Source organism: Epinephelus fuscoguttatus, linkage group LG1 (genome assembly GCF_011397635.1).
Source record: "Epinephelus fuscoguttatus linkage group LG1, E.fuscoguttatus.final_Chr_v1".
Lineage (NCBI taxonomy): Eukaryota > Metazoa > Chordata > Actinopteri > Perciformes > Serranidae > Epinephelus > Epinephelus fuscoguttatus.
In genome coordinates this window covers 30702723-30727178 of record NC_064752.1, presented here as the reverse complement: position 1 = coordinate 30727178, position 24456 = coordinate 30702723, and the positions used below count along the sequence as shown (strand labels likewise).

General features: G+C 40.4%; 1 protein-coding gene across 1 annotated transcript; it reads left to right on the top strand.

Moving 5' to 3' along the window:
- The first annotated feature begins 56 nt into the window (after window positions 1-56).
- Window positions 57-23969, top strand: LOC125896535 (inter-alpha-trypsin inhibitor heavy chain H3-like). Its single transcript, XM_049589156.1, has 22 exons — window positions 57-2083; window positions 6127-6162; window positions 6299-6322; window positions 7407-7564; window positions 7647-7751; window positions 7830-7992; window positions 12241-12351; window positions 12461-12589; window positions 13387-13503; window positions 13586-13754; window positions 15559-15684; window positions 16090-16271; window positions 16375-16560; window positions 18361-18500; window positions 18652-18812; window positions 19056-19085; window positions 19176-19292; window positions 21908-22021; window positions 22116-22317; window positions 22831-23006; window positions 23111-23222; window positions 23326-23969. Exons 1-22 carry the CDS (start codon window positions 1976-1978, stop codon window positions 23465-23467), a joined length of 2808 nt encoding a protein of 935 aa, XP_049445113.1. The 5' UTR covers window positions 57-1975; the 3' UTR covers window positions 23468-23969.
- Window positions 23970-24456: the final 487 nt, after the last annotated feature.

Sequence of the window (24456 nt, the reverse complement as noted above, 5' to 3'; positions counted from 1 at the left end):
TCCAAAAATGGAATAATCCCATTGGCTTTTTGTCAAGGGAACCAGGGCGATGTTATCTTCTAGGTTGCTCAGCGCCACCTAGCGTCAGTGGTGTTGCGTCGCACTGTTGCAACGACCAAATTGACCGTGGGGATCAGAGATAAAAGAAATGTAGGCTGTAAAGCCACCAGTATACCTCTATGTATATCTAGAATGAGGTGTGTGGACCCTCGACTAAATAAATGAGTAAAGAGACCGAGCAACAATTATCATATTTATCTGAAGAAAAAAAAACAAATAGTAATGCAAATAATTATACCAGAATGCACAGTACCAGTACAAACAACTCACAGTAAATTATACCAATATGTACAGTATCAGTACAAACAACAGTAGACACAGTGGAATTATACTAATATGCACATGGAAACAGTCCCGATTCTAGAATAAACGGTACCGTATGGAAACGATGCGGCCGGTTGGAGCTCAAATTAAATGGGAAACAAAGTTCAGTGTTCACTTAGCTGGGCCTAACTTAGCTGGGCGATGTCCGTCGATAGCTGCCTCCGTGAGAAGAGAACAGAAGGAAGGGAGGGGGGTATCACTCTCCGAGGGCTGCCGTAGACGAGGAATGTCACAATGCAACGAGGATGTCAGCCGACCAACACTCGCTACCCGGTCCCTGGTTGCAGCGATTTGCGATGCTGGCCAGCTAGGAATGAACTAGCAGCCAGTACAGTACAGTCCTCCCTCGTCTAGCTAACATTTAGCCGGGTTACTTACTGATCCATTAGAAAGAAAGCTAGCTGGACATCGTGGTTGAAGCCTCTTTGGTCATGGAGCTCCCTCCATCTCTTGAACGCCTGACTGAGGTTTACTCTTGTTTTTCCTCTTCTTTTATCACTCTCCTTTTTGCTCTTCTTTCCCTCCTCAGACAGAGGAGCTCCTTTTCTTTTGCTAGGCCGTTTTTCACTTGTCTCCAAACTTTGTCCGTCTGCCATTGTGCTCGTGACTCAACTATCTCATGCCCAACTCCTCATAAGGACTCGCTCCAGTCCCTGATTGGCTGACTGACCAATTTCGCAATGCATGACGCGTTTCCTGCCGTAAAGCAGATTTCCACAAAATTTAGGCACCGGTGGCAGAAGTGTATTGCAGAGCCACTAAGTAACCTACGTAAACGCTGATAGTCTGATTTTACTGTGGCCACTACCCTGTGCAACCCACATTATTTTCATAATGATATATTTAGGAGAGGATGCTGTCTGTTGCCTCTTTATATGTTTGCTGATATGTCAGGAGCTGACAGGATGTAGAACAGGATCCAGACTGTCTCCAAGCAGTACAACACTGATGAAAAGCTCTGTTACACTGCATGTGAGGTCTGATGTAGGACTCCGAAACCACATGATACCAAATAAATTTTACCTTAGTGGTGACAAATTGGTGAAATATTTCTTCATGGTCAAACAGGAAAAATCCTCTGTGTACCCAAACAACTGAAATTGTTGTTTGACTGCAGGAAACATCGGCAATTAAAACTAATTCATGTAAGGCTTAGCTGGTGGTTTACACTTTGTGATGGTATAATCAACCTCATTCACATCTCAGCATAATTTAGGTGAGCTTAAAGCGTGCAGTTAGCCCACATAGTAAACACACACACACACACACACACACACACACACACACACACACACACACACACACACACACACAGAGGTTCACCCAATATCAACCTGTGGATAAACAAGTCTTGACTGGAAGAGCGTAATTCTAAGTTGATGAAATCTTCCCACACATGCCGATGTATTTACAGGAAACAACGCACACTGACTCACGCAAACTTAGTGGCAGAGGCAGAGGGTCCCTCCTCCTGCAGCACAGAGTGTGGGTGGAGTAAAACTCTTGGGAAGACTAGATCCCCACATGCCTCAAATTCCCCTCACATTTGTTTTGAGCCATACCGGGACAGAGGCTCTTTGACTTCCCAGCCATGCCTGCAGTGTGGAGAGTCCTGCTGTTGTGGATTTGTGTCTGCATCTGGCTTCCAGCTCAGGCCCGGGAAGCTCTGGTCGTTTCTCACAGAGATGCTCCGGCACAGGTATTTCAAATAAGCTCCATGTGCAACATTTGCATATAAACAAATGTCTGCTCTGTTATTTTCTATGGTTAGCTTGCACTTCATTTTTAACCTGCCCATACACTGTTTAAAGAAGCCTGTAGGAGTTGATCTATCCCATGCAAAATCCCCAGGCACGCAGGGAAGTGGTGTGCGTTGCATGTCTGGCAGCAGCAAAAGTGATTTCCTGGTAAAAAGAAGAAAAGAATATCTGTTTAGAGGGCATAATTACCAAGACTGTGCAAAAAAAATAAAACAGCTTCCACACACACGCCAAAGCAGCAGATTCAGTCATTTCTGGGAACACCAAAGCCAGCTGACAGCTGAAAGGAATCTCCTTCACAACTGTTGAAAAAAACAGTCATATCGCAATATGTTTCGCATTTCTAATCCAATATTTGGGGATGTGATGCTACTTTTCCTTGGTAATAACTGTTGAAAAGAAACCTTTAATGTGATAGCACCATCAGCAAATTGCAAGTCAAGATTCGAGTCTTTCAGGTCTCAGAATGCTGAACATTTAAATGATATTTGAATGTTGTCCTTTCAAAGCAGGGTTCTTTCAAGTCAAGTCCTAAGTCCTATTTCTTGTCACTAAAGGCCCCTGTGCACTGTACATTGACAGTGATCTTGCGGGTTCATTGCATGGGCAAAAAATCTTGGTTGTAATCTGTGCCAGACTTTATCAGTTTTTAAGAATTTCTAATGTGCAATGAATTCCTGGGTGTAGCACAAAAATATGCAAGAAATTATGAAACCTCATCAACTCTCATCATCCATTTGAGCCATTTTTACATCGGGGTTCAACATTTTTGTTTTTTACTTGCCCTAGTACAAATTGTTTTATCTAACCTATTAACAGTTACGAAATAACATCAACCAATTTCAGTGAACTAGACATGACAAAAGCCCCCTGCTGTGTCGCCTGACATTGCCATGTCTTAGACAAAAAAGTTGCACATAAACAAATTGCACGGCCAACCAGCATGCACTTTCTGCACTTGCGTCAGAAGAAATAACTCTCGACAACAGTGGGAGGCGGTTGTCTGTATTCGGAAAGGGAAACCGGAGTACCGTCTTGATGCTAATTAGCCAGTTAGCACATTAACAACACAATCCAATGTTGAAAGAACTGTTTACTTTCCTCACTTCCGTTTTGCTTCTCATGCGCTGAGCTAAACTGCCAATCAGAGTGATTTCACTCACTGACAGACTCCACAGTTGCAGATGCCAATTCAACTTGCTGAATCAGCAGGGAAAAAGCTGACTAGCGTTGATGAGGGCCATCAGTGTGGGACACACAGTGACAATGGCCAGGGACGCTCATTGTGAGAATTTGGTTCTAAATTCTGATGCTGGCTATTGGTGACATGTCTCACACATAGATTTTGATAAAAACTAGATACTGGACCTCAAGACGGCGCCTTTTCATTCCAGTGGAGTTGCTCGCCTGACGCCGACAACAAGAAAGATTTCTACTTTCACTTTCCCCGCCCACGAGTTTCCACTCAGCTCGTAGACTTTACATTGTGATGAAGTCACAGACTTTTACATTGTTTTACTTGGCTTGAGGAAAGTTTTACAAATATGAAACCTCCATGGATCAAAAATTAAGAACAGAACGATTCATAATTGACCTTGTTTGCGGTTGAAGGTGTCCTGTCAACTGTTTTATCAATGTCTTTTTTACAGTGGTGGCCTATGGGGGAAATGTTTTTTGTATCAAAGGGGATTTTTTCGTTGCAATACTGCAAGAGTCCACTGGGAAAAATTTGCTGCAAGGCTGAGCGGCTTTCCTGGGGCCTGGTCTCACAATGTGATCTGGCACCACCATTTTGGGTCGACAACTAAAGATTTCTACACATTTGAAATTTTGTCAAGCACAGGACAAAATGACACAACGTACGGGACTAAAAGGCCTGACTCAAATCTAAAAGTTTCAAGCTGTTTGTCTGAGAATCAGACAATTGTAAATCAGAACATTGTAATGGATTCACCATTTTGCACGTAAGTCCAACAATAACACAATAAGCCACATCAAACCAGTTTGGTGTGGCTTATTGTGTACACCAGTGGCTGAACCTGAATGGCTGCACCAGTCCATTCAGGAAATGTAAAGTTTAAAGAATACTTTGCCCACAAAAAGACTATTTTTATATCAGTTACTCCCTCCATGTTATGTTGAATTCATGAGGAAAACTGTGTTGAACAAAGAGTCCCAAAAAGGCGAACATTCTGGGTGAACTGAAGTCACTGGGGACCGCATTTGACCAAAACTACATCAAAACATCCAAACTCTTACGAACTCTCACACAGCGCGTGCAGTATAATCAAAGTCTCATTTAGCCAGTCATATATTCATTTCTTTCCAAACACATGCATTTTTGCTAAAATGTGACAATATACAACACTTCCAGCTTCTAGTGCGCCCTGAGCGTGCCTGAGCTTGTGCTGATGAGCGACACATGAACACAGTTTCAACGCAGGCAGGCATGCCCAGGTATGTGACTCAGCTGTGCATGAGACTGTTGGTACTGACCTGTTTTAAATCTTAAAGGTCCAGTGTGCAGGATTTAGAGTCATATAGGGGGAGTGTTGGACAGTAAGGTGTTACTTGGAACGTGTTACTCCAAAACCAATCAACTCGTTACAATGTCCCTTTTGTTATCACATCAATACTGACTTGACATACATCACATCAGCGGAATCATTTTAGTAATCGTCGTGCTGCACAGGCAGCAATCTAGTTGGAAACACTGTAGCAGCTGAAAATATTCCCATTACTTAAGTTTTGTCAGGAGGAAAGATAAAAAGAACACTGTTGCTGCAGGTAGTCGAACTAAAAGTCCTCAAACCTCCGGTCTGAAACACCTCAGCTACTTTGACCGGCAACACAACAACGTGAACCTCCAGGAAATACACCCTACCAAAGGTGAGCCATCCGCAGCTGCAGAGGTTCGGTCCAGCCTTACACTGGCTAAACAGCCAAAACTGGATTTTAATCTAGGCTACAAAGCAGTGATGAAGCTTGTGGCTGGATATGTGGTGGATGAAATGATGCTCCATCAGTCCTGGGAAAATACTGCTCACAGGTAACAGAAACCCCCCCCGGGTAAAAAAGCAGCTATCTAGCCCTAGCTACACTTACCGGCTGTTACCCTGACATTCATCTTGAGGCACACATCTGAATTTTGGGGAGATACGCGATTACTAATTTTAAAGGGTGTACCTAATGAGTATTATGACAAATAATACTCAAATACTCAAATAATATAGTAATGAGCCAAGTAATATTATTAGTTTTGAAAAGAGTAATGAATAATCTTTTACCTTTTCAGAGTAACAAGCCAAACACTGTCTAGCCGTAAGGTTGCAGGACTGAAACTTCTCTTGTGTGCCAAGCATGTAGTGGCACTGCAGTGGCTGACAAAAAACACACACAAATAGCCCTATCTAGAGCCAGTGCTTGATTTGTCTGTCTGGGCTACTGTAGAACAATATGGAGGGCTCCTTGAAAGAGGACCCTCTCTGTATGTAGATATAAACAGCTCATTCTAAGGTATCGAAAACACAATCAATGCTATTTTCAGGTGATTATAAACTAAAGAAAACATAGTTATGAATATAATATACTATTTCTGCCACTAGATGCCCCTAAATCCTACACACTGAGCCTTTAATGTTTGAGCAAAAGTACGTTTGGTAAGGAATGAGCATACAACTGGATGAATAATGGGTGTTTTGATACAGTTTTGCTGTTGTTTAATGCAGTCCACCTTTACTTCAGTTCATGAGGAATGTTTGCCTTTTTTTTGATTCTCCGGTCAACGTGAAGGCGTGCAAGAAGAACAGTTTTCTTCACAAATTCAAGGTAACATCGAATGACTGATTGACATACAAATGGTCATTATGTGGGTGAAGTATTGCTTTAGTGATGGCAAGTGGTCATCCATTTGTGCATATCTTTCTCAAGTCCTACTACTCCTTTCTCAACAACCATGCACTCATACTATGTTGTGTTTCAGGAGACCCAACCAGCTATGGGCCCCAGGTCAATAAAGGTACTGAGCTTAAAATACTTACTAACAAAAGTATAAAGCACTATGCTGTTTAATGTTCATATCACCCTGCTATAAAACTCAAATTATTTGGGTTTTCAAAATAAACTATACATCTTTGTCTCTTTGTCTTTTACAGAAAAGAAGCACAAACTCTGCAGATGTAAGCAAACAATTTTGATATTCATATAAAATTCTAAAATCAAAACAGAGACATGGCCTTTCCTTACATCAAGGCATTCATACATTAATGCATCATTGGGAAATTAATTGTGAAACCTGGATGTAATAATTCAGTGCACACAGGACCATGGTCAGGATGACTGGCAGCTTCTATGTCACAGTAGTGGTATTGTTACTGTTGGCAAAATGAAGTCCACATTTTCTATAAACCTCATTGCCTCCAGATGTCTCTTGTTCCACTTTCCTCCCTGCGGTGTCCATTTGCATGCATTTCTCTTCTCTCTGCTTAGCTGGAGACGGTAAACATGCTGGAAGTGATTTGTCCATCTGTGTTTTATTCCTTTCTCTAAAAGTTTCATTTTGCATCGTGTTTACACAACAGTGACCTCACTCAGTTTTGGGGACATTTCTCGTGACCTCTGATCCACAATTCAGTAGAGAGATAACAATGAGCTTCCAGTTCTCTCGGCTACTGCTCTTGCTATACTATGATGTGTTAGCTTTTTGTGAGCTTTTCTCATGATACTGAGGCCTTTTAGAGAGACTTTACTTCACAAGCATGCCAGATTTTCCTCTTTGTGTTCAAAGTCTGAATTCCAGCAACAAGGGGAGAACAGCCCAAACACAGATAGACAGGCAGACATGAATTGATTAGTGATTTACTGGCAAAAAAAACAAAACAAAAAACACAAAGGCTCACTGGTATTGGGGGCAAGTCTGAATAGAAATAAATGAGGGTCCATGGGAAATAAGAATGGGGACGACAGGTACAGGCTTCAACTTACAATGTATGGTTGAAAGTAATGGTTCAAAGTTACAGAGCAACATTGTAAGTTCAATGACCTGAAAGGGAATGAGTGGAAATGGGCCAGTGAGATACTGCAGGACTGACAAGGGACAGGTGGGGTAACTGGGACTGGAGGGAAAGGGGTTACTGCAGGACACGAGGTAAGGTGGAAAATAGTCTGGAGGCATCTGGTGGACGGTAAGAGAATGACAGTTAATGGGTTTGGGAAAGCGGGAATGTGGCTGGAGGAAGAACGTGACACTGTCCATTCTTTCAGATGGTGGAGGTGTACAGTGTGAAAGTGGACTGCACTGTGACGTCTCGTTTTGCCCACACCGTCATGACCTCCAAGGCTTTGAACAAAGCAAACTTCTCCAAGGAAATCTTCTTTGAAGTGGAGCTGCCCAAGACCGCCTTCATCACCAACTTCAGCATGTCAGCCAAAACTCAGTACTTTTGACAGTGAACATAGATCACCACTGTCTTAATCTTTGACACTCGTCTTTGTGCCTCACAGGGAAATTGATGGTCAGGTGTATGTTGGGGAGGTGAAGGAGAAAGAGAAAGCTAAGAAACAGTATGAGAAGGCTGTTTCCTCTGGACAGACCGCTGGACTGGTCAAGTAGGTTGGGGTGGAAAATGTTACAGTATGCATTAAACCCATGCAACTGCATATTAACGTGCATGCTCATCATTGCAGGGCATCTGGAAGGAAGATGGAGAAGTTTTCAGTGTCTGTCAACATTGCAGCCAAAAGCAACGTGACTTTCATTCTGACCTACGAGGAGCTCCTTCAGAGGAAACTGGGCCAGTATGAGATTCTGACCCGAGTTAATCCCCAGCAACCGGTGCAGGAGTTTCAGGTTGGACACACTCTACTCTTTTATTTTTCTGACAAGTATTCTATGCAGGACTTTCTGAACAAATACTGTATAGACTCGTACAAGAATAATCCCTGTGAGTCATCACTTATGACCCACTAGAAGAGGGTGGCAGTGTATTTATTTACACAGACTTTGCCCTCTGCCTGTTGTCAGAGTTTACAGTATTGGAGCCTTCTTTCTCGGTCAGCAGAAAGCAAAATGAGACAGTTGTGCTTAAGGTCAGGTCCGCAGCGAGCCTAGACGAAGCCTTGAGGTCATGCTCTGCTGCTTCAGTTGCAGCCATAGCTCATTCACTGTCTTCTAACTGTGTCAGAGGGAGTACAGCTGTCCTGATAAAGGGACGCTGGCAGGGTCCGTTTCTGTAGTAACCAAGCTGAGAGGAAGAAAGGTTGCTCTATGCCCCAGACCGTGGCAGACTTTCTGTCTCAACTCAGATATGTGTTGTGCATGTCCAGAAGGACAGGCCACTTGATTTAGGGCAAGCTAGTTAGCTGTTTAGAATCAGTAACCAGCAGAATCTTCTCACACCTACAGATTGGTAAGAATAACCTTTATTGGGAACATGTAGCAGGGCTGTGCAGAGACCTTTGGAGGGGCAGGTGCTGAAAGTTAAAAAGGGGCACATGGAACAAGACTTTAAAACACCTTATGACGACATAACTTACAGCATAACTAGCTGAATTATAGCAACCTATATTCATAAAGAATGTAACATGAAATCGCATCATACTATATCATTGTCCACATCCCATTTCATCAGGTGGGGACAATACAAAGCAAAAGTAGCCTGTGTTTTACCTGATGAGGTATACAGTTGCTGTTGCTGGGGCTGCTGCTGCTTCAAGTGTTGGAGGGCTGTGTTGATCTGAGACTGTAGACATGAAAACAAGCATGGGAGAGATGGCGGCTGATTAAACAAGAGTTATGTGATAATAACAAGATGCAAAGATTGCTGACAGTGCTTGGAACTGGCTCACTCTGGCTGACCTGCTGTAGTGCTGATGGTTTGCAGGAGACTGGTTGCTGAGAAAGGCTGCAGCCAAGGCTGACAGCTGGAGGTAAACAGGAGGAGACGCTCACAGGACTGATGGCTGCTGCTGTTGTATTTTACACCCAAATACCTCTGCAATGTAAACAACTGGTACATGTGTTATTCTTACCTGTTGTGCTCTTCACCCAGCTGGTGAAGGATCCACTGCCTTTAGCAGCCTCATGCAGCTCCTTTTGTTTTTGCTTCCACCTCCTCTCCTTACGAGGCATGTCTGCACAATGAAATACACACACACACACACACACACAGTGACTTTTCAGTCCTTTTCCAGAAATACTGTATACTACGGCCACAAGTTTGCTCCATGGTGCTGATCCAGAATCTGTCCTTAATTATTTATTCCTAGTGCTATAATAATAAAGTGATAATAATAAGAAGAATAAAGTAATAACGTAATCAACATACCATAATGTATTTATGCTTACATTCAATTTGACTATCCACTTTGCACAAATCAGAAAGCTAATTAAAAGTTTAAAGTTGCACAGATGTATATACATATATTTACAGGTGTATACGTACACACAATCCATTAGTTAAAATAACATTTTTTACTGACATTTTCCCATTTCTTCCTAGTGAGATATTGTTCAGGTTATATAATAATGGCAAAGCCCTGTAAATCATGTTCTCTAAAACGGTGGACAGAACTACACTTCGCCCATGACAAAAGAAAGACAGAAACAAGAAGCCGATCATACTGCCCTCCGCCCTCCTCGGTTATCTAGCGGCTAATGGCCACTACTTGTCAAGTTAGTAACAGCAGAATATCTGACTCTGGTAACAGGTAACGTTGCACACAGCATGCTCATTGCACTTCGTCGGTTGCCTTACAATACACAAAACAACGTGCACATGCTGCAAACCCTACTAACCGGCACTTGAAGATAAATAACTCCGTATTCACTGTAAGCTCGTCAGTGCTTCTCCTGCAGAGTTTGCAGCATCCCGGTGTCGTCAGTCGCTGTCAGAGCAGGGAGGGCAAGTGAGGGCGTGTCGGGGCACGTCAAGAATGAACAAGGTTAAAGGTCATCATGTAACTGACGGCAGCCAGGTCATTTTATTTAGCTAAATTATTATGAATTATTAATTGTTAAAGGTTATTGTTAAAGGGCACAGGCAGGCCTACACACACACACACACACACACACACACACCAAAAAAAAATGCCTTGACAAAAGGACACTTGCCCATCGAGGGGCAAAGCCCCCCCCCCACACACAGATGTAGAGGAGGACAGCTTCAAAATCTTTGGATGGCATACACTGTGTTATGCTATGTATGCCTTAATTAAACGCTAAAGTCTCTTGCGGTCTTCTTCAGCAATTAAACCATCAGCTCCTAAAATTAATCTATATCTCCTTTATTTTCATATTTTAGTTTTGTTACGACCGGCCTAGGGGAACCAGTACATAACATGAAAAGATGCTCCCCTCTCTCCCCACTAAAACTAACTTACCTACCCAAAAGTAAAGAAAATGAAAATACAGGTCTCTCACCTGACTCCCTATAAATAAACAGGAGAAAAAGGATTAAACAAAAGGGGCTACCCACCCCTACACTACCTGGACTGCTGGACTGATATCAAGACTGACTCAAATTTAACACCGTACAACAAAGCATGGTGCAGTTGGGAGTGGGACAAAAGAGCATGGATACCAAGAGGCGAAGCTCCGTTGAATTTTTGCCAACAGCATTAGAGGCGCTGCCGCCATTTTGGACTGTTGAGCTTGGACTGTTGCGCCCAGACAACATGCAAGATGTCAAGGAGAGAGGAGAAAAAAAGCAAAAGAAAACAGTGTAGTGCAATTAACTGCAACAACTATCAGTGGAACACCCCGCACCTGGCCTTCCACCGTTTCCCGAAGGATCCCGACAGGTAAGAACCCCTGAGGTGTAAGTTTTAAAGTGTTTTAATATCAATTTAATATGCCAGTTTTGGAGGGAAGGTAACACACATATATATATACACATATATATATGTGTGTGTGTGTGTGTGTGTGTGTGTGTATGGCCTCTTGGACCATTTATATCAGAAATGATTACTGCTTTAGCATTAAAATATATCATATTAAAATAGCCTATATATTATTATTATTATTATTACTGTCCCCTTACTGTACAAACTGTAAATAAATCTTTATTCCTGACTATGTGACATCGCCATTAATGTGTTTCTAGTTAAAATATTGTTTTGTTTTGTTTTGTTTTTTTAATTTTTTGGTAGATTGGCTTATGGGGTGATTTTGAAAGAGTAATTAAGTTAATCTTCTCATAAGCTGATGTAATATGTAGAGATGCCATCTAGGCCGTTTTTCTTCATTTTGTTTTTTTTTTTAAAGTCTATATTTTGCTTTACAAAAATGTGAAAAAGCAGCTGTGACCAAGCTATCACGAGGTGAGTAGCATTATAAGCATAATTAATAGCGATATACTTCAGTTTGTGTGTTTTTGTATGCAAGCAGGTCTGCTGCGGTCTGCTGACAGTCCAAAATGGCGGCAGTAGGACGAAACCGTGGGCGAGTCTATTGCTATGGGGTGTTCTATTGAGCTTTGCCTCTTGGTATCCATGCTCTTTGGTAGGGCCAAGAGAAGAGGAAGAACAGCTCAAGCAGCGGCAATTTTGTACCAGCTCCACCAATCTCCAACCACCAGTCAGCAGCCAGCACCTGGAGAGAGAGAAACACAGCACCACCCTCAGGCAGAGAGGAACAACAGAACAGCAGAATCACAAATAAATGATCCAGGGTCATAACAGTTTTATTTTGCTCCTTTCGGGACGTTCCTGAGCACAGTATGCAGGTGAGGATGGGACTTTATAAAAGGTAGCAACTAGGTACCAGACCATAAGCAGCACACATCTGAGAGGAAGCTACAGAAACTGCGGACACAGTGCTAAGATACACATATAGCAAGGCAAAACATCAGAAGAGTGATCTGGCATTGGTTTTCACTTTTAATTTTGTTGGTGAGTGTGTTTGCAAATAGTAACTGACAATTTCTGTATGGTGTACCTTTAATAATGACATGCTGGATAAGAGAAGCTGGAAAACTGATTGTCCTGTAAAGTGTGAGGAAGTTGTGTTCACATTAAGAGACTGCACGTCACAATAATCTACACTTGATCCCTGTGTGTGTGTGTGTGTGTGTGTGTGTGTGTGTGTGTGTGGACACAGATTGCAGCAAACATCTATGAGCCTGAGGGTATTGCTTTTGTTGAGGCCACTGCAACTTTCCTCTCCAATGAGCTTCTCCCCCTGGTGGAGAAAACCGTCACAGACACAAAGGTAAAGAGAAAGATTTCTATCTTTCTCTTTACAGACTTTTATTAACTTCATGATATTTTTTGTAGGCATAAATGATTTGTCCAGAAACAAAGACTGTAATGTCCTCCAGGCACACATCTCTTTTTCACCAACACTGGAGCAGCAGAGGAAATGCCCAGGATGTGAAAGCACCATAATTGATGGAGATTTCATCATCAAGTACGATGTGAACCGAAAAAAGAACCTAGGGGAAGTTCAGGTCAGCGGCACACAAAGACTTTGCAGCAACACATAACACATGCGACTCACTTATGTTACTGTAAGCACAATATTTTGAGATTCACCTGCAGGCGCAGTGCCTCTTTTCACAGGTATTCCTAAATCAGATTGGCTCTTGGAACAGCCTGTTCACCAGACATAAATATTACCATTGTACCTTTCTGCAAATCACAAATACATTACATCTTTGTATGTTTCATATGTATCACATCAACATTTCAAAGTGACGTAATGTATACACTGATTTTTCTTTTATCATCTGGAGAACCCTGCCAAGCTGCAAATCACTGCAGACCACTGTTCAAGATCAACGACAACAAACAAAACCATTACCAGCAGCCGTTAAGGCCCAAAAACCAGCAGTTGTCTTTTAACCAAGACATTTCTGCTGTTTTGGCTGAGATAGTCGCCTGAAAGATTTTTTTAAATGAGACATTTAGTAGAGTATTTAGCTGAGTATCTTAAACCAAAACATGATCTTCTCTTGACCATAACCAAGTTGTTGTGTCTCAAAGTCACCATGTGTTCACCACAGCATTGTTGAAATGTAAAGTCACACCATATAATAACTTGCATGGTTTGCAGAAATGTCCAATGCCAAAATGTATTTGCTTGGAAATAGCTCACAGCAGTGTTGAATAAAACTTTAAGCTGTAAAATTGTACTTTACTTCTGATCTTAGTTTTACTTGCCCAGCCATTTGAAGGTGAGCATAGCTGTTCCCTTTTGTTATATTTTTTCACATTAGTCTTAATTAAATGTTGTCTTTCCCTTCAGATTGTGAACGGATACTTTGTGCACTTTTTTGCTCCACCTGATCTGAGCAGAGTCCCAAAGAACGTGGTGTTTGTGATTGACAGGAGCGGATCAATGAGTGGAAGAAAGATTGAACAGGTAAAATACCTTGTGCGTAGGTAAGCTCTATTCTGCATCACTGTATGTGCATATTCATATGCGGATTTGGAATCCTTTGCAGACCCGGGATGCACTGGTCGCCATTCTGAAAGACCTCCACGAGGAGGACCACTTTGCTTTCATCTTGTTTGATAATGACATTATCACCTGGAAGGATTCTCTCACCAAAGCAACAAAGGGAAATGTGACTGCAGCCATCGCCTACATCAAGAAACTAAGAGACAGTGGATGTAAGAGGAAAACAACCCAATCACTAGAAAAAATGTCTGCATCGTACGTTACTGCAAACCAATAATATGCGGTTGACATGTGTTTAAGTTTAGGCGAAAACCCCACTTGGTTATGAAAAGATCTTGTTTTGAAAAAAGATCAGGGTTGCTGGACACACAGTGACAAGCTGCTAAAAACACCCACTTTTGGTGTCCACATTCGCTGCTGGAAAAGCAGCTAAGGCCTCACTAAAAAACAGCCAGTGTTTTTGTCTGTTGGTCTCGAACTGTTGTATGCTGCATGGCATGTGTCACGTGATCTCACTCTCACTCCAAAGTCGTCAAAATCTGGTGCTCGTACAGTGACTTGCAGCATCAGAAACCAACAAATAAAGGCGTATTTGAACGTCGGCATGATATGCGGCAGGTTACCATTATAGTTTAGCGGCACCCAGTGGTGTAAGGGGGAAACGCAGCTGGACAAGGAAGAACGTGGGGGTTGGGAAGGCTGTTCGCATCCCGTAAGATTTTAAATCTAAACACTGTTCTTTTTCCTGAACCTAACCACGTGCTTTTGTTGCCTAAACCAAACCATGTGTGTTTGTTGTTGAAGCAAAGGAAAAAAAAATACTCAATTTGCAGTGCTGTACCAATTTCCTCTGAAAACAGAAGTGAATTTTGAAAGAAGACGATGAATGTAACAGGCAGAACTTGACACTGTGGCCCAGAACATCAACAACCAACACACCCAGGGTACCTTGCACGTCGTATATGGACGTGGAAAGTCCATGACCAAACGTCATGTGACGAGGTAGGAGTGAGAATATGTGGGTTTTGCTAGGTGTCAAGCCATTCACCATGCCCTCCACCTCCCAATGAAAAAGTCAGCTTATATGCTCTCTCACTTTAGAAATGTGCAAATGTAACATATTCATTTGCAGAAATGTTTTTTTGTGTGCTATCTAATTCAAATGACTAGGAATCCAATAAGATATCAACATTTTACAATTTGTTGAACAAGAGTCAAGAGAGTCAGAAGACTTCAGTTCAATCCTTATACGAAATACTCCTCTGCACTGCCTTATAAACTAAACATACATCTTTGGTTAATAATGAAAGCAGAGCAGATAACAGGCAATTAAAAGCGCAGTCTGCAGTTCTGATCCAGTACAGTTTTTTGTCTAATTCACAGTCTGCTAGCTGTCCATTCTATGTGTGTGCTGAACCGAGCCACACAACATGCTGTCTACTTTTGCTGTTCTATGTCCTCGCCTACAAGAAATAGAGGTACACCATGACAGTAGAGAAACATAAATAACATCGCGGATATTACCGAAGCTTCTGAAGGAGCAGTGATGGGAGGGGTGTACTTGTTTGTGTGCTGAGTTCAAATATCAATTATCTTTCTCCAGAATTGCAGATTCCACCTTTAAAGCAGGTTCTTAAAACAAGGAAGTACCAGGGAGCGTGCAGAGACTCATAACACCACATAAAACTGCAAATTGTCATTTTTACAGTTCAGATTAGACAAAGAAGACACAACATTTTCATTTCTAAGCTTTAGATGCTGATTGTCAGATTTTGTTACTTCCAGTCTCTCTGATAAGCTAAGATAAGCTTCATATTTAGTAGATAGAAATGAGAGCGGTATGGACCTTCTCATCTAATGCTCAGCAAGAAGGCAAAAAAATAAAAGTGTATTCCCCAAAAATGCCATGCTATTCCTTTATAGAACATATTTAGGAATTGTTACCCTATTTCCTCTATGATAGAGTATCTCAAGAAATGCTCATGTTAATTTACTCATTGTATTATTGCCTTTCAGCCACCAATATCAATGACGCCGTACTGAAGGCAGTGAGCATGCTGCGGGGAGAAAGAGAAAGGAAGAACCTTCCGGAGAGGAGTGCAGATATGATCATTTTACTGACTGATGGGATGCCAAACAGTGGTGAGCTGGATTAATTTGGAAGGTTATTATTATATGTAGATTACACCATTTTAAAACAAGCCTGACATTTAGCCACCAATCTGTGATGACATTTTGGTAAGTAGTTGTGTCACAAAGTAGTCAAAATGGATTGTCCTTATTGGTTTCTTTCTTTCTCACACAGCTGTTTGTCAGGAAAGATCCTTTTATTGTCTGTGAATAAATACTCACTCTTGAGTAACATCTAGTTTGCTGAATGCCCTCCAGATCTGTAAATGCGACAGCTTGATTCACAACAGAATTTAAAGTTTTCAAAAGGTTGACAAGCTCCAGAAAAATCTTAGAAGTTGATTAACTGTCCTGTTGGAGCAGCAAGGCTTTCACTGCATGCTCATATAAAACACGTGTGTGCCTGTTTGCATCTAGGGGAGTCCAACCTCCAAAAGATTCAGATGAATGCACGCTCTGCTATTGGGGGGAAGATGACAATGTTCTGTCTTGGATTTGGGAATGATGTGGATTACTCCTTCCTGGATGTGATGGCCAGACAAAACAAAGGGCTGGCCCGCAGGATTTTTGAGGGTTCGGATGCAGCTGTTCAACTTCAGGTAAAAAGAAATATAAACAGATTTACAGCAAACAATGTTCATGGAAGTTTGGGGATATTTGTTTGAACCTCTGAGAATATTTAGGAAAGTGTCTTTGTTCCAGGGTTTCTATGAGGAGGTGTCCAGCCCTCTGCTCCTGGAGGTGGATCTGCGTTATCCCGACAATGCTGTAGTCCTCTTGACCAAAAACCACTACAGCCAGTTTTTTAACGGCTCAGAGATCGTGGTGGCCGGTCGGCTGATGGACAATGCCCTGGACAATTTCATGGTGGAAGTGTTCGGCCAGGGGGTGAGAAATGAACAGAAATATTTCACTTAAAGCATGAATAAAACACTGGTATTAACGGTAAATTGACAGTATGTGCACTTGCTGACTGAATATTGAATGCTTAGAGCAATATTATAAGTGGACTGAACCAAGGTAGAGTGTCATAGACCAGGTATTTATTTTTACTTTAGTAGTATGAGAGGCACTTTTTTCCAGTCCTTATGGCCTTAGTTGGGATCAAATCGCTATGCCATTATGTTCCTATTTTACTTTTACATTTTTTGGGATGGTCAGTCCACCAACAACACTTTGGGTGGATTGTCATGTAAATTTGTACACACGGTCCCCACAGGATAAATCTACTGACATCAGTGATTTTTATCTTTATCATCTGGTCAAAACTTCAGTTTGTCAAATATTCATAATGGTTTATGACCCAGTACCTGCAAAACTATTGACTTTCCTCACCCCAAATTTAAAGATACATATATTTCATCTTCCCTGTAGTGTTATTTATCAGTCTAGACTGTTTTGGTGTGTGTTGCTGAGTGTTGGAGATATCAGTTGTAGAAATATCTGCCCTCTCTCTCAAATATGATAGTACTAGATGGCATTTGGCTTGTGGTGCAAAGAAGTAGTTCCTATGTGAAACTGCTCACAACAAGGTCTGTGGATTATCATGAGTAACCAAGTCAAGATTTCTGGAAAGAGACATTGCTGTTGAATTTTCAAATGTACTTTTTAGGCACTTTGAGCACCACAAGCTGAGTGCCAAATAGTTCTGTTGTATTCAACAGAAGTCAGACATCTCTAGAGCCGATTTCTCCAATATTCACACCAGAACAATCTAGACTGATAAAGAGCACTACAGGTAAGAGGAAAAATACATATTTTTTTATCTTGGTGTGAGCTGTCCCTTTGATGCGACACATTTAAGAGACCTTTTAAGCCTTTGAAACCTGAGCAAATCGGTTTGATTTTTTTTTTTTTTTAAATGGAGGAAAAATGACAATGAGCAAGAATTTGCTAAAAGCTGACAGGAAAATTCACTGAAAATCAATGAGAAAGACAGAAAATTCTTGGGAAAAAAAAATAGGGAAAATATCTAGAAAACCAGTATAGTAAGCGGTTACAGAAAATGAATGAATGAGGTCCAGAAAACTACATTTATGATTATTAGAATGATATATTCAAACATATGTTATGGAATACATATATGCATGTATTTTCAATTTTTAGCCCTTTTTTCAGGTCACTTGTTTATTGATTTTTTTAATTTCTTTTCTTTCAAATTTTCAGCTACTTTTCTTGTAACTTTTTAGTCATTTTCTGTTAATTTTGGATCATTTCTAGTTACGTTGTTCACTGCCTTCTTCCCATGTTTTTGAAAGAAATCAAACCAATTTAATCAGGTTTCATAGGGTTAAAGGGTTTTATTTTCTCTGCAGTGTTTTTGCCCTTTCATTAAATGTTCAATGCATCCAAACAGGTCAACATGTGAAAGTCATCTTGCTACAGCTTACAGCCTACTGATGTTATACTCTTTGAGACCTATGATGTCATATTTTTGGGCAGGACTGTTCTTTAGACATTGATATCTCCGCAGTGACTGAACAGACTTTTGCTATTCAAACTGCATTTGAAATGTCCATATCTCTCTCTGTTCATCTGTCCATTTGAATCTATTTTACTGCAATAATAACCCTTTCCAGTCTCTTAAAACTTTGGTTACTCAACACAAAGCTAGACTAGGCCCTTGAAAACTATTGATTTCCTCTCCTGTCAGTTATATCTGTTATTTAATCTCTCCTCTTTGTCTAGCCTAAAGAGGACTTCCAGGTGCAGGGAAATGCCGATGCAGTAAACCTGGACGTGATCTACCCAGGACAGGAGTACATCTTTGGGAATTTCTCAGAGCGTCTGTGGGCCTACCTCACTATCCAGCAGCTACTGGAGAACAGGTTTGAGTCTGTTAGTTTTAGCTGTACCTGTACCAAGATTTGAAGCAAGCTTCTCCATGAACTATGACAGAAAGTGATTCAAATTATTCAAAATGTGCATCAAATGTCATTATTAAACTGTGAAACAATCCGCTCTTTCTTAATCTTTCAGTGAAATCGGTACTCAGCAGGAGAAAGACAACGCCACAGCCAAGGCCCTGGAGATATCCCTGCGATATAACTTTGTCACCCCTCTCACCTCTATGGTGGTCACAAAACCTGAAACTGAGGACGGAACAGACAGCCCTCTCATTGCTGATAAACTGACTGAGGGTAAAGGGGAAAAAAGCATATTTAATTAGTTTGCATCTGATTTCTTTATTTTATTATCTGTGAAAATAGAAAAAAGTGATCTTCTAAAATCACTAGTAAACCTGAATGTTCTTTTTTCTCCAGATTTATAGCATATTGTTACATTATTAGAAACCCGTTGTATTAGTATGTGCTAGCAGAACATGCAAATGACATCCAATGAACTTTTTGTTGTGTGTTTTCTAATATTGCCTTTTTCCACAGACCAGCGTCAGAAAGAAGAGAGACACGATGGTAGGACAAACTCTTTTAACTTAATTATGTCACATTAATCTCATGTTGGGCTGAACAAATTTACTAAAGTATGCTTTTTTTTTTTTGAAGGAAGTACCATTCATTCCAAATCATCATGGCAAGGCAGTTCCCATCATGTCAGTTCCAGTGGTAGCGGTGCCCGTGGTAGCAGTTCCCGTGGTAGCAGTTCTCGTAGCCAATCAGATGGTAACATTTTCATACAGCAGTACTTCAGTTATTACATACTTCTATACCTTTTCATTTATATTTATACTTTCAATGTTCCTGTCACTTTTACCTAAATCTTCTATTAAAAGTTTCTATTGCTTTGTAGGACCAGATCAAAACGTGGTAGCGACCTATCCCTACCGTCCCTGTCATAAATGTTTATTTGTTTTGTTTCTAACATTTATGGTAAAGGTAGTGATGATATGTCTTTAACACTTTTCTCATTACCTTAAGTTTTTCCAACCACTAATTTGATGTTAATTACATATGGGTTTAAATCAAGTACAATTTCCATTGGCTCTACAAATGGCTAACTTCCTCATGTTCCCACTGGATGAGAAACTGTGCTAACACTTTACTTGAAGGTATCTACATAAGGGTGACATGACACTGTCATGAACTTGTCATGAACATTATGTACATGTTATAAATGTTTGACTGCTGTCATTTGGGTTGACTTGATTATGACAACTTGACATTAATCAAAGTGACATTACCAGAAGTTGTCTTTGTCATGACAAGTTGACATTAAATTTGTTTGGGATGTCCTTATTGTGACAAATTGACATTAACATAAAGACATCTTCTGGTAATGTCACCCTGGTTAATGCCAAGTTGTCATTATAAGGACATCCCAAACAAATTTAATGTCAACTTGTTATGACAACGACAACTTATGGTAATGTCACTTTGATTAATGTCAAGTTGTCATAATCAAGACAATCCAAACAATGTCAACTTGTCATTACAAAAACCGAATGACACTTAATGACAGCAGTCATAAACGTTTATGACATGTACATAATGTTCATAACAGGTTTATGACCGTGTCATGTCATAGTTATAACAGTGTCATGTTACTCTTATGTAGATACCTTCAAGTAAAGTGATACCAAAATAGTTCCTGTCGGCATTTGTTCACTTTGTTCCTGAAAAGGTTGTTTGGAGTCATATGTGCACATTTTAGCATTTTCTGACAGGCTACTGTAGCTTCCAGTTATTTTGACTTGGAAAAAGTTTGTCTCTCCTCTGAATGGTAGCTTTGTGCCTTGCTTATAGACACCTTTGCTCTGTTTGGGACTGTCTCCTAAACAACAGTACTTTTGTTTTCTATTCAGAGCCCTTAGGAGCTGACGGACTACATTATAATATCAGAGCCCTGCTCGTCATTGTTGTTCTTTTAGGACGCTTTTTACTGAATGACACAAAATGTTAATGTCAGTGAGATTTATAAGGTGTAAATAAAACTCAACTTTTTTAATGACCACGTACTGTTTAGTTTATTTAAATGTGGAAACTGGGGGTGATGATTAAAAATTCATATGACTTGACTAATAAAGTTTAGAATATTATTTAAGGTATAAACTTTAAAAAATCTCACAGGATAATTATGGGTACATGAAGACCACAAACATTCTGAGAAAATTCCCAGAGAGCTCCTAACTTGGCCTAAAAACTTAGAGTAAGAAGTGCTAGCTTTGGAGTGATTAAGGAAAGTTCTCAGAGCAACTCTGAGCAAGAGAGAGACAGAAACTTTTATCTTAGTGAGGAGGTGTGGTTGACCCCGTTGCTAGGTGTATTACATTCTTTAACAGATATGATTGACACGCCCCTGTGTGAGCCTGCCAGGTGTGGACACCCAAAAAAATGAGATGAACTGCTGACTGTGAAAGCACATTTTTCCCCAAATATCTTAGTGTTGTGATCATATTATTTTTGGTGTTATATTTTTGTTGTGTTGGGTGGGAAATGTGAGTGCATCTCTAATGAGATCAACCACACATATTATCCCTGCAGCATCTAATCTGTAACATTTCATTTACTCACTGTCATCCAGTGTTTGGAGAATATTTCTCCCACCTCTTTGTTTTTCTGCCATTTTCTTCTCTTCTTAAGAAACTCTCAAGCCTCTTAAAAGTCCTCTTTAAGGAGCTCTTTAAGGGGCTTAGATGTTTTGTGAACTTTGTCTTAACTTTAAGGGGAAATTCTCATAAAATGTCAAATTTTTATTTATAATTTTTGTCACTAAGAGCAACTCTTAGTATTGGGAAGCTTTGTGAATACAGCCCCTGAACACAAGCTATATTCACAGAGCCTTCACTATCTGTTAAACAGCCTTGTCCTGCATTAGAAAAGTACGCTGCTAAAACAACCAAAGAGCTGGAGAAGCAGAACTGACTTTGTAAAAGAAAAAGAAGCCCATTAAGTACACATGATTTAAAAAAAAATAAATAAATAAAAATACATAATACAGACTGAGAATTGTGTAAAAGAAATCCTAAAAATATTAGGAAAACTTATCTCTGACACAAGAGCCACAGGAAATAATTTGATCAAAATTCTTCCAAATCACTTGTTTTACACAAACTTTCTGCAGTTACTGCCTATTGTGGATAATTGTGCAGTTTAACTGTTGTTCTGTGCTGTTGTTTTTATTCATCGAATATAATATTAAATAACCATAAAATATGTCACTTAGTAAGGGGTCGTCAGTTTACTCAATGATAGAAAAGGAGTCCCCTGAGGAAACAGGTTGGGAACCACTGATATATGCTTTCTGTCTGACATGATGCTGTGTAATGATGCTTGTGCAGTGGACGGAGATCCTCATTTCATGATAGAACTGCCAGACAGAAACGACGCTCTGTGCTTCAACATCAACGATAAACCAGGAACCGTTTTCAACCTGGTGAGGGACCCAAAATCAGGTCAGCCCTGAGTTTACTCACTCAGTTGTTTTAAAATCAGAGCACAAGTGTCTTTTTTTTTTTTTTTTTAACTCAAAACTGTCATTATTTTCAGGCTTTGCGGTGAACGGTGAAATTATTGGGAAAAAGAAAGTAGTTCCAGATGGTAACATCAACACCTACTTTGGCCGTTTTGGTATCATCCACCAGAAGCTGGGGGTGAGGCTGGAGGTGAGCACTCAGGACATCTCAGTCTTCCACGATGGCAGGCAGGTCAAGCTGCTGTGGTCTGATGCAGCCTCTGTCAAAGAAACCAAGTAAGTAACACTGCTTTACAAACATTATATAACGTCACTGGACAGTAACACGTTTTAAACTTAAATTATAGCATGATTTTTATATGTATATCACAGCTAGTTTGTCATTTTAATCGTGTCAAGTTAAAATGCCAAACTCAAAGCCTCAAAATGGGAGTCTACAAACCAGTGTATGATGTCACGACAGCTACAGCGATTATTTTTCATACAGTCTGTGGTTAGAAGTCCAGGTAACTGAGAAATTCAACTGTTTTGCACCTGAGTTAGTCTCTTCCTTGTGTATTTGATGATTATTTCCTGTCTTCTGTGTTTTTATTTCTATTTAAACTGTAACTGGTGTGCAGTCTCGGCTCCCTAGGGAAAGGATTTTGATCTCAAGGGTATTCCTGGTGAAATAAAGGATCACTATAGAGCACATCTTCACCGGCTCCGTGAATGACAAAGAAACGAAACAACCATGACTTTGCTGTCAGCTGTTAGTCAACTTAGAACTTTTTTTTGTCTCTCCTGCAGCATGGACTTGAAGTTGACAAAGAACTGCAGCCTGACAGTGACGCTGAGGCACTCGGTTAAATTTACAGTCATTAAACACACAAAGGTTTGGAAGAGACGCCACGACCAACAAGACTACCTGGGTTTCTACACCCTAGACAGCCGCCACTTGTCTGCTTCAGTTCATGGTCTGCTAGGTAGGGAGCTGCGAGAAAGTTTTATATCATCGTGCTTTGGATGCATAGCTATTGTATGTTTGCCGATTCCTAATTTTGAATAAATCAAAACATATTTTCTCCAGGTCAGTTCTACCATGGCGTCGGGTTTGAGGTGACAGACCTGCGTCCAGGTGTGGTCCAGGAGAAATTAGACGCAACCATGTATGTGAAGGGACAAATACTCAACGTGACCAGGTGAACAATTCCTCTTAATGTTTAAACACACATACAGTGATTCATGCAAAGTAAGAGCATTTCTTTTATAACACCTCTTAGTTTATTCCCCTCTCATCTACAGGCACTGGCAGAAGGATTTCAGCAGGGATGTGAAGAATGGGGAAAGTATTCCCTGCTGGTTTGTTGACAATGAAGGGAAAGGCCTCATCGATGGAAGAGCTTCAGACTACGTTGTGTCGGGGCTTTTTATGTCTACTTTTTAAATTCTGAAAATGCAAAACCTCAGTAGCAGTGCACTGGGGCCACATTACTATGGTGAGAGATCGCAGATTATAGAGAGTCACAATGTGTCATCAATCAAACATTACACACATGCTGAAACAAACACTATATACATTTTTATATATCTGCAACACAGAATATCAATTTATGATTTCAAAACTCACAACTGGACATTACTTAGTAAAATGACAGTGTTACTGACAGTATGTGAGACTAGTAAAAGTTGGAATGCAAGTTAAAGTGTGTTTTAAATAGTCTGGATAGATTTACTGACCACATAAATAGTATGGTTGGTAAAGCTTTCTAAGTTTACGCTGTCTTAGAATTATATATTCTTCTATGCTGCATACTCCACACACCAAATTAACTTCTTTTCATTCATTTGCACTCAAACTAATATTTTGCTGTAAAAATATTTGCCTCCTGTCAGTGAAGGATTTACACTGGATATACCTCATTAATAAAGGAATACTTAACCCCCAAGTCTGGTGTTGAAGAGAGCAGGGGTAACTTTCACTTTCAGTTCAGTTTTAATCAAAAATTTTCTCAGTTTTCGGATTCTTTGTTCAGCGGAAGCATGTGAGAAATACAAAGTTTTCTTAACAATTTTTAAATTGATGCACAAATGATTGGGGGCAAAATATTCCTTTAAGGCATTTTGGGGTGTTAAAATTTGATGTATTCGGACTTTGGGTTCACTTTAAGGTAAGATGGGTGTGACCCTGGCCACAACTGTACCAATTATGTCTTGCCTCACACTATGCTTTGTCATCACTTTGATTCACAAAATGACTGCCCCTTCACCTCCTCAAGAAGAGGTGAACAATAACCAGTTGGCATATACAGACTGTGCAACAAAAAGAGGGAACCTCTACACTGTGGTGTGTGTGCAAAAACCCACCCACATACTGTAGGTCTTTGACTCTCGCTAGGGCTCTAACTGGGCTCTGACTGGGAGACAAAAATCATC

Excerpts from the sequence above, each read along its gene's own strand:
- LOC125896535 (XM_049589156.1), top strand. The coding sequence starts at position 1,976 with ATGCCTGCAGTGTGGAGAGTCCTGCTGTTGTGGATTTGTGTCTGCATC. Across the intron at positions 13,504-13,585 it reads GTGGAAGAAAGATTGAACAG|ACCCGGGATGCACTGGTCGC; the intron begins GTAAAATACCTT and ends AATCCTTTGCAG. Across the intron at positions 19,293-21,907 it reads TTCTCGTAGCCAATCAGATG|TGGACGGAGATCCTCATTTC; the intron begins GTAACATTTTCA and ends ATGCTTGTGCAG.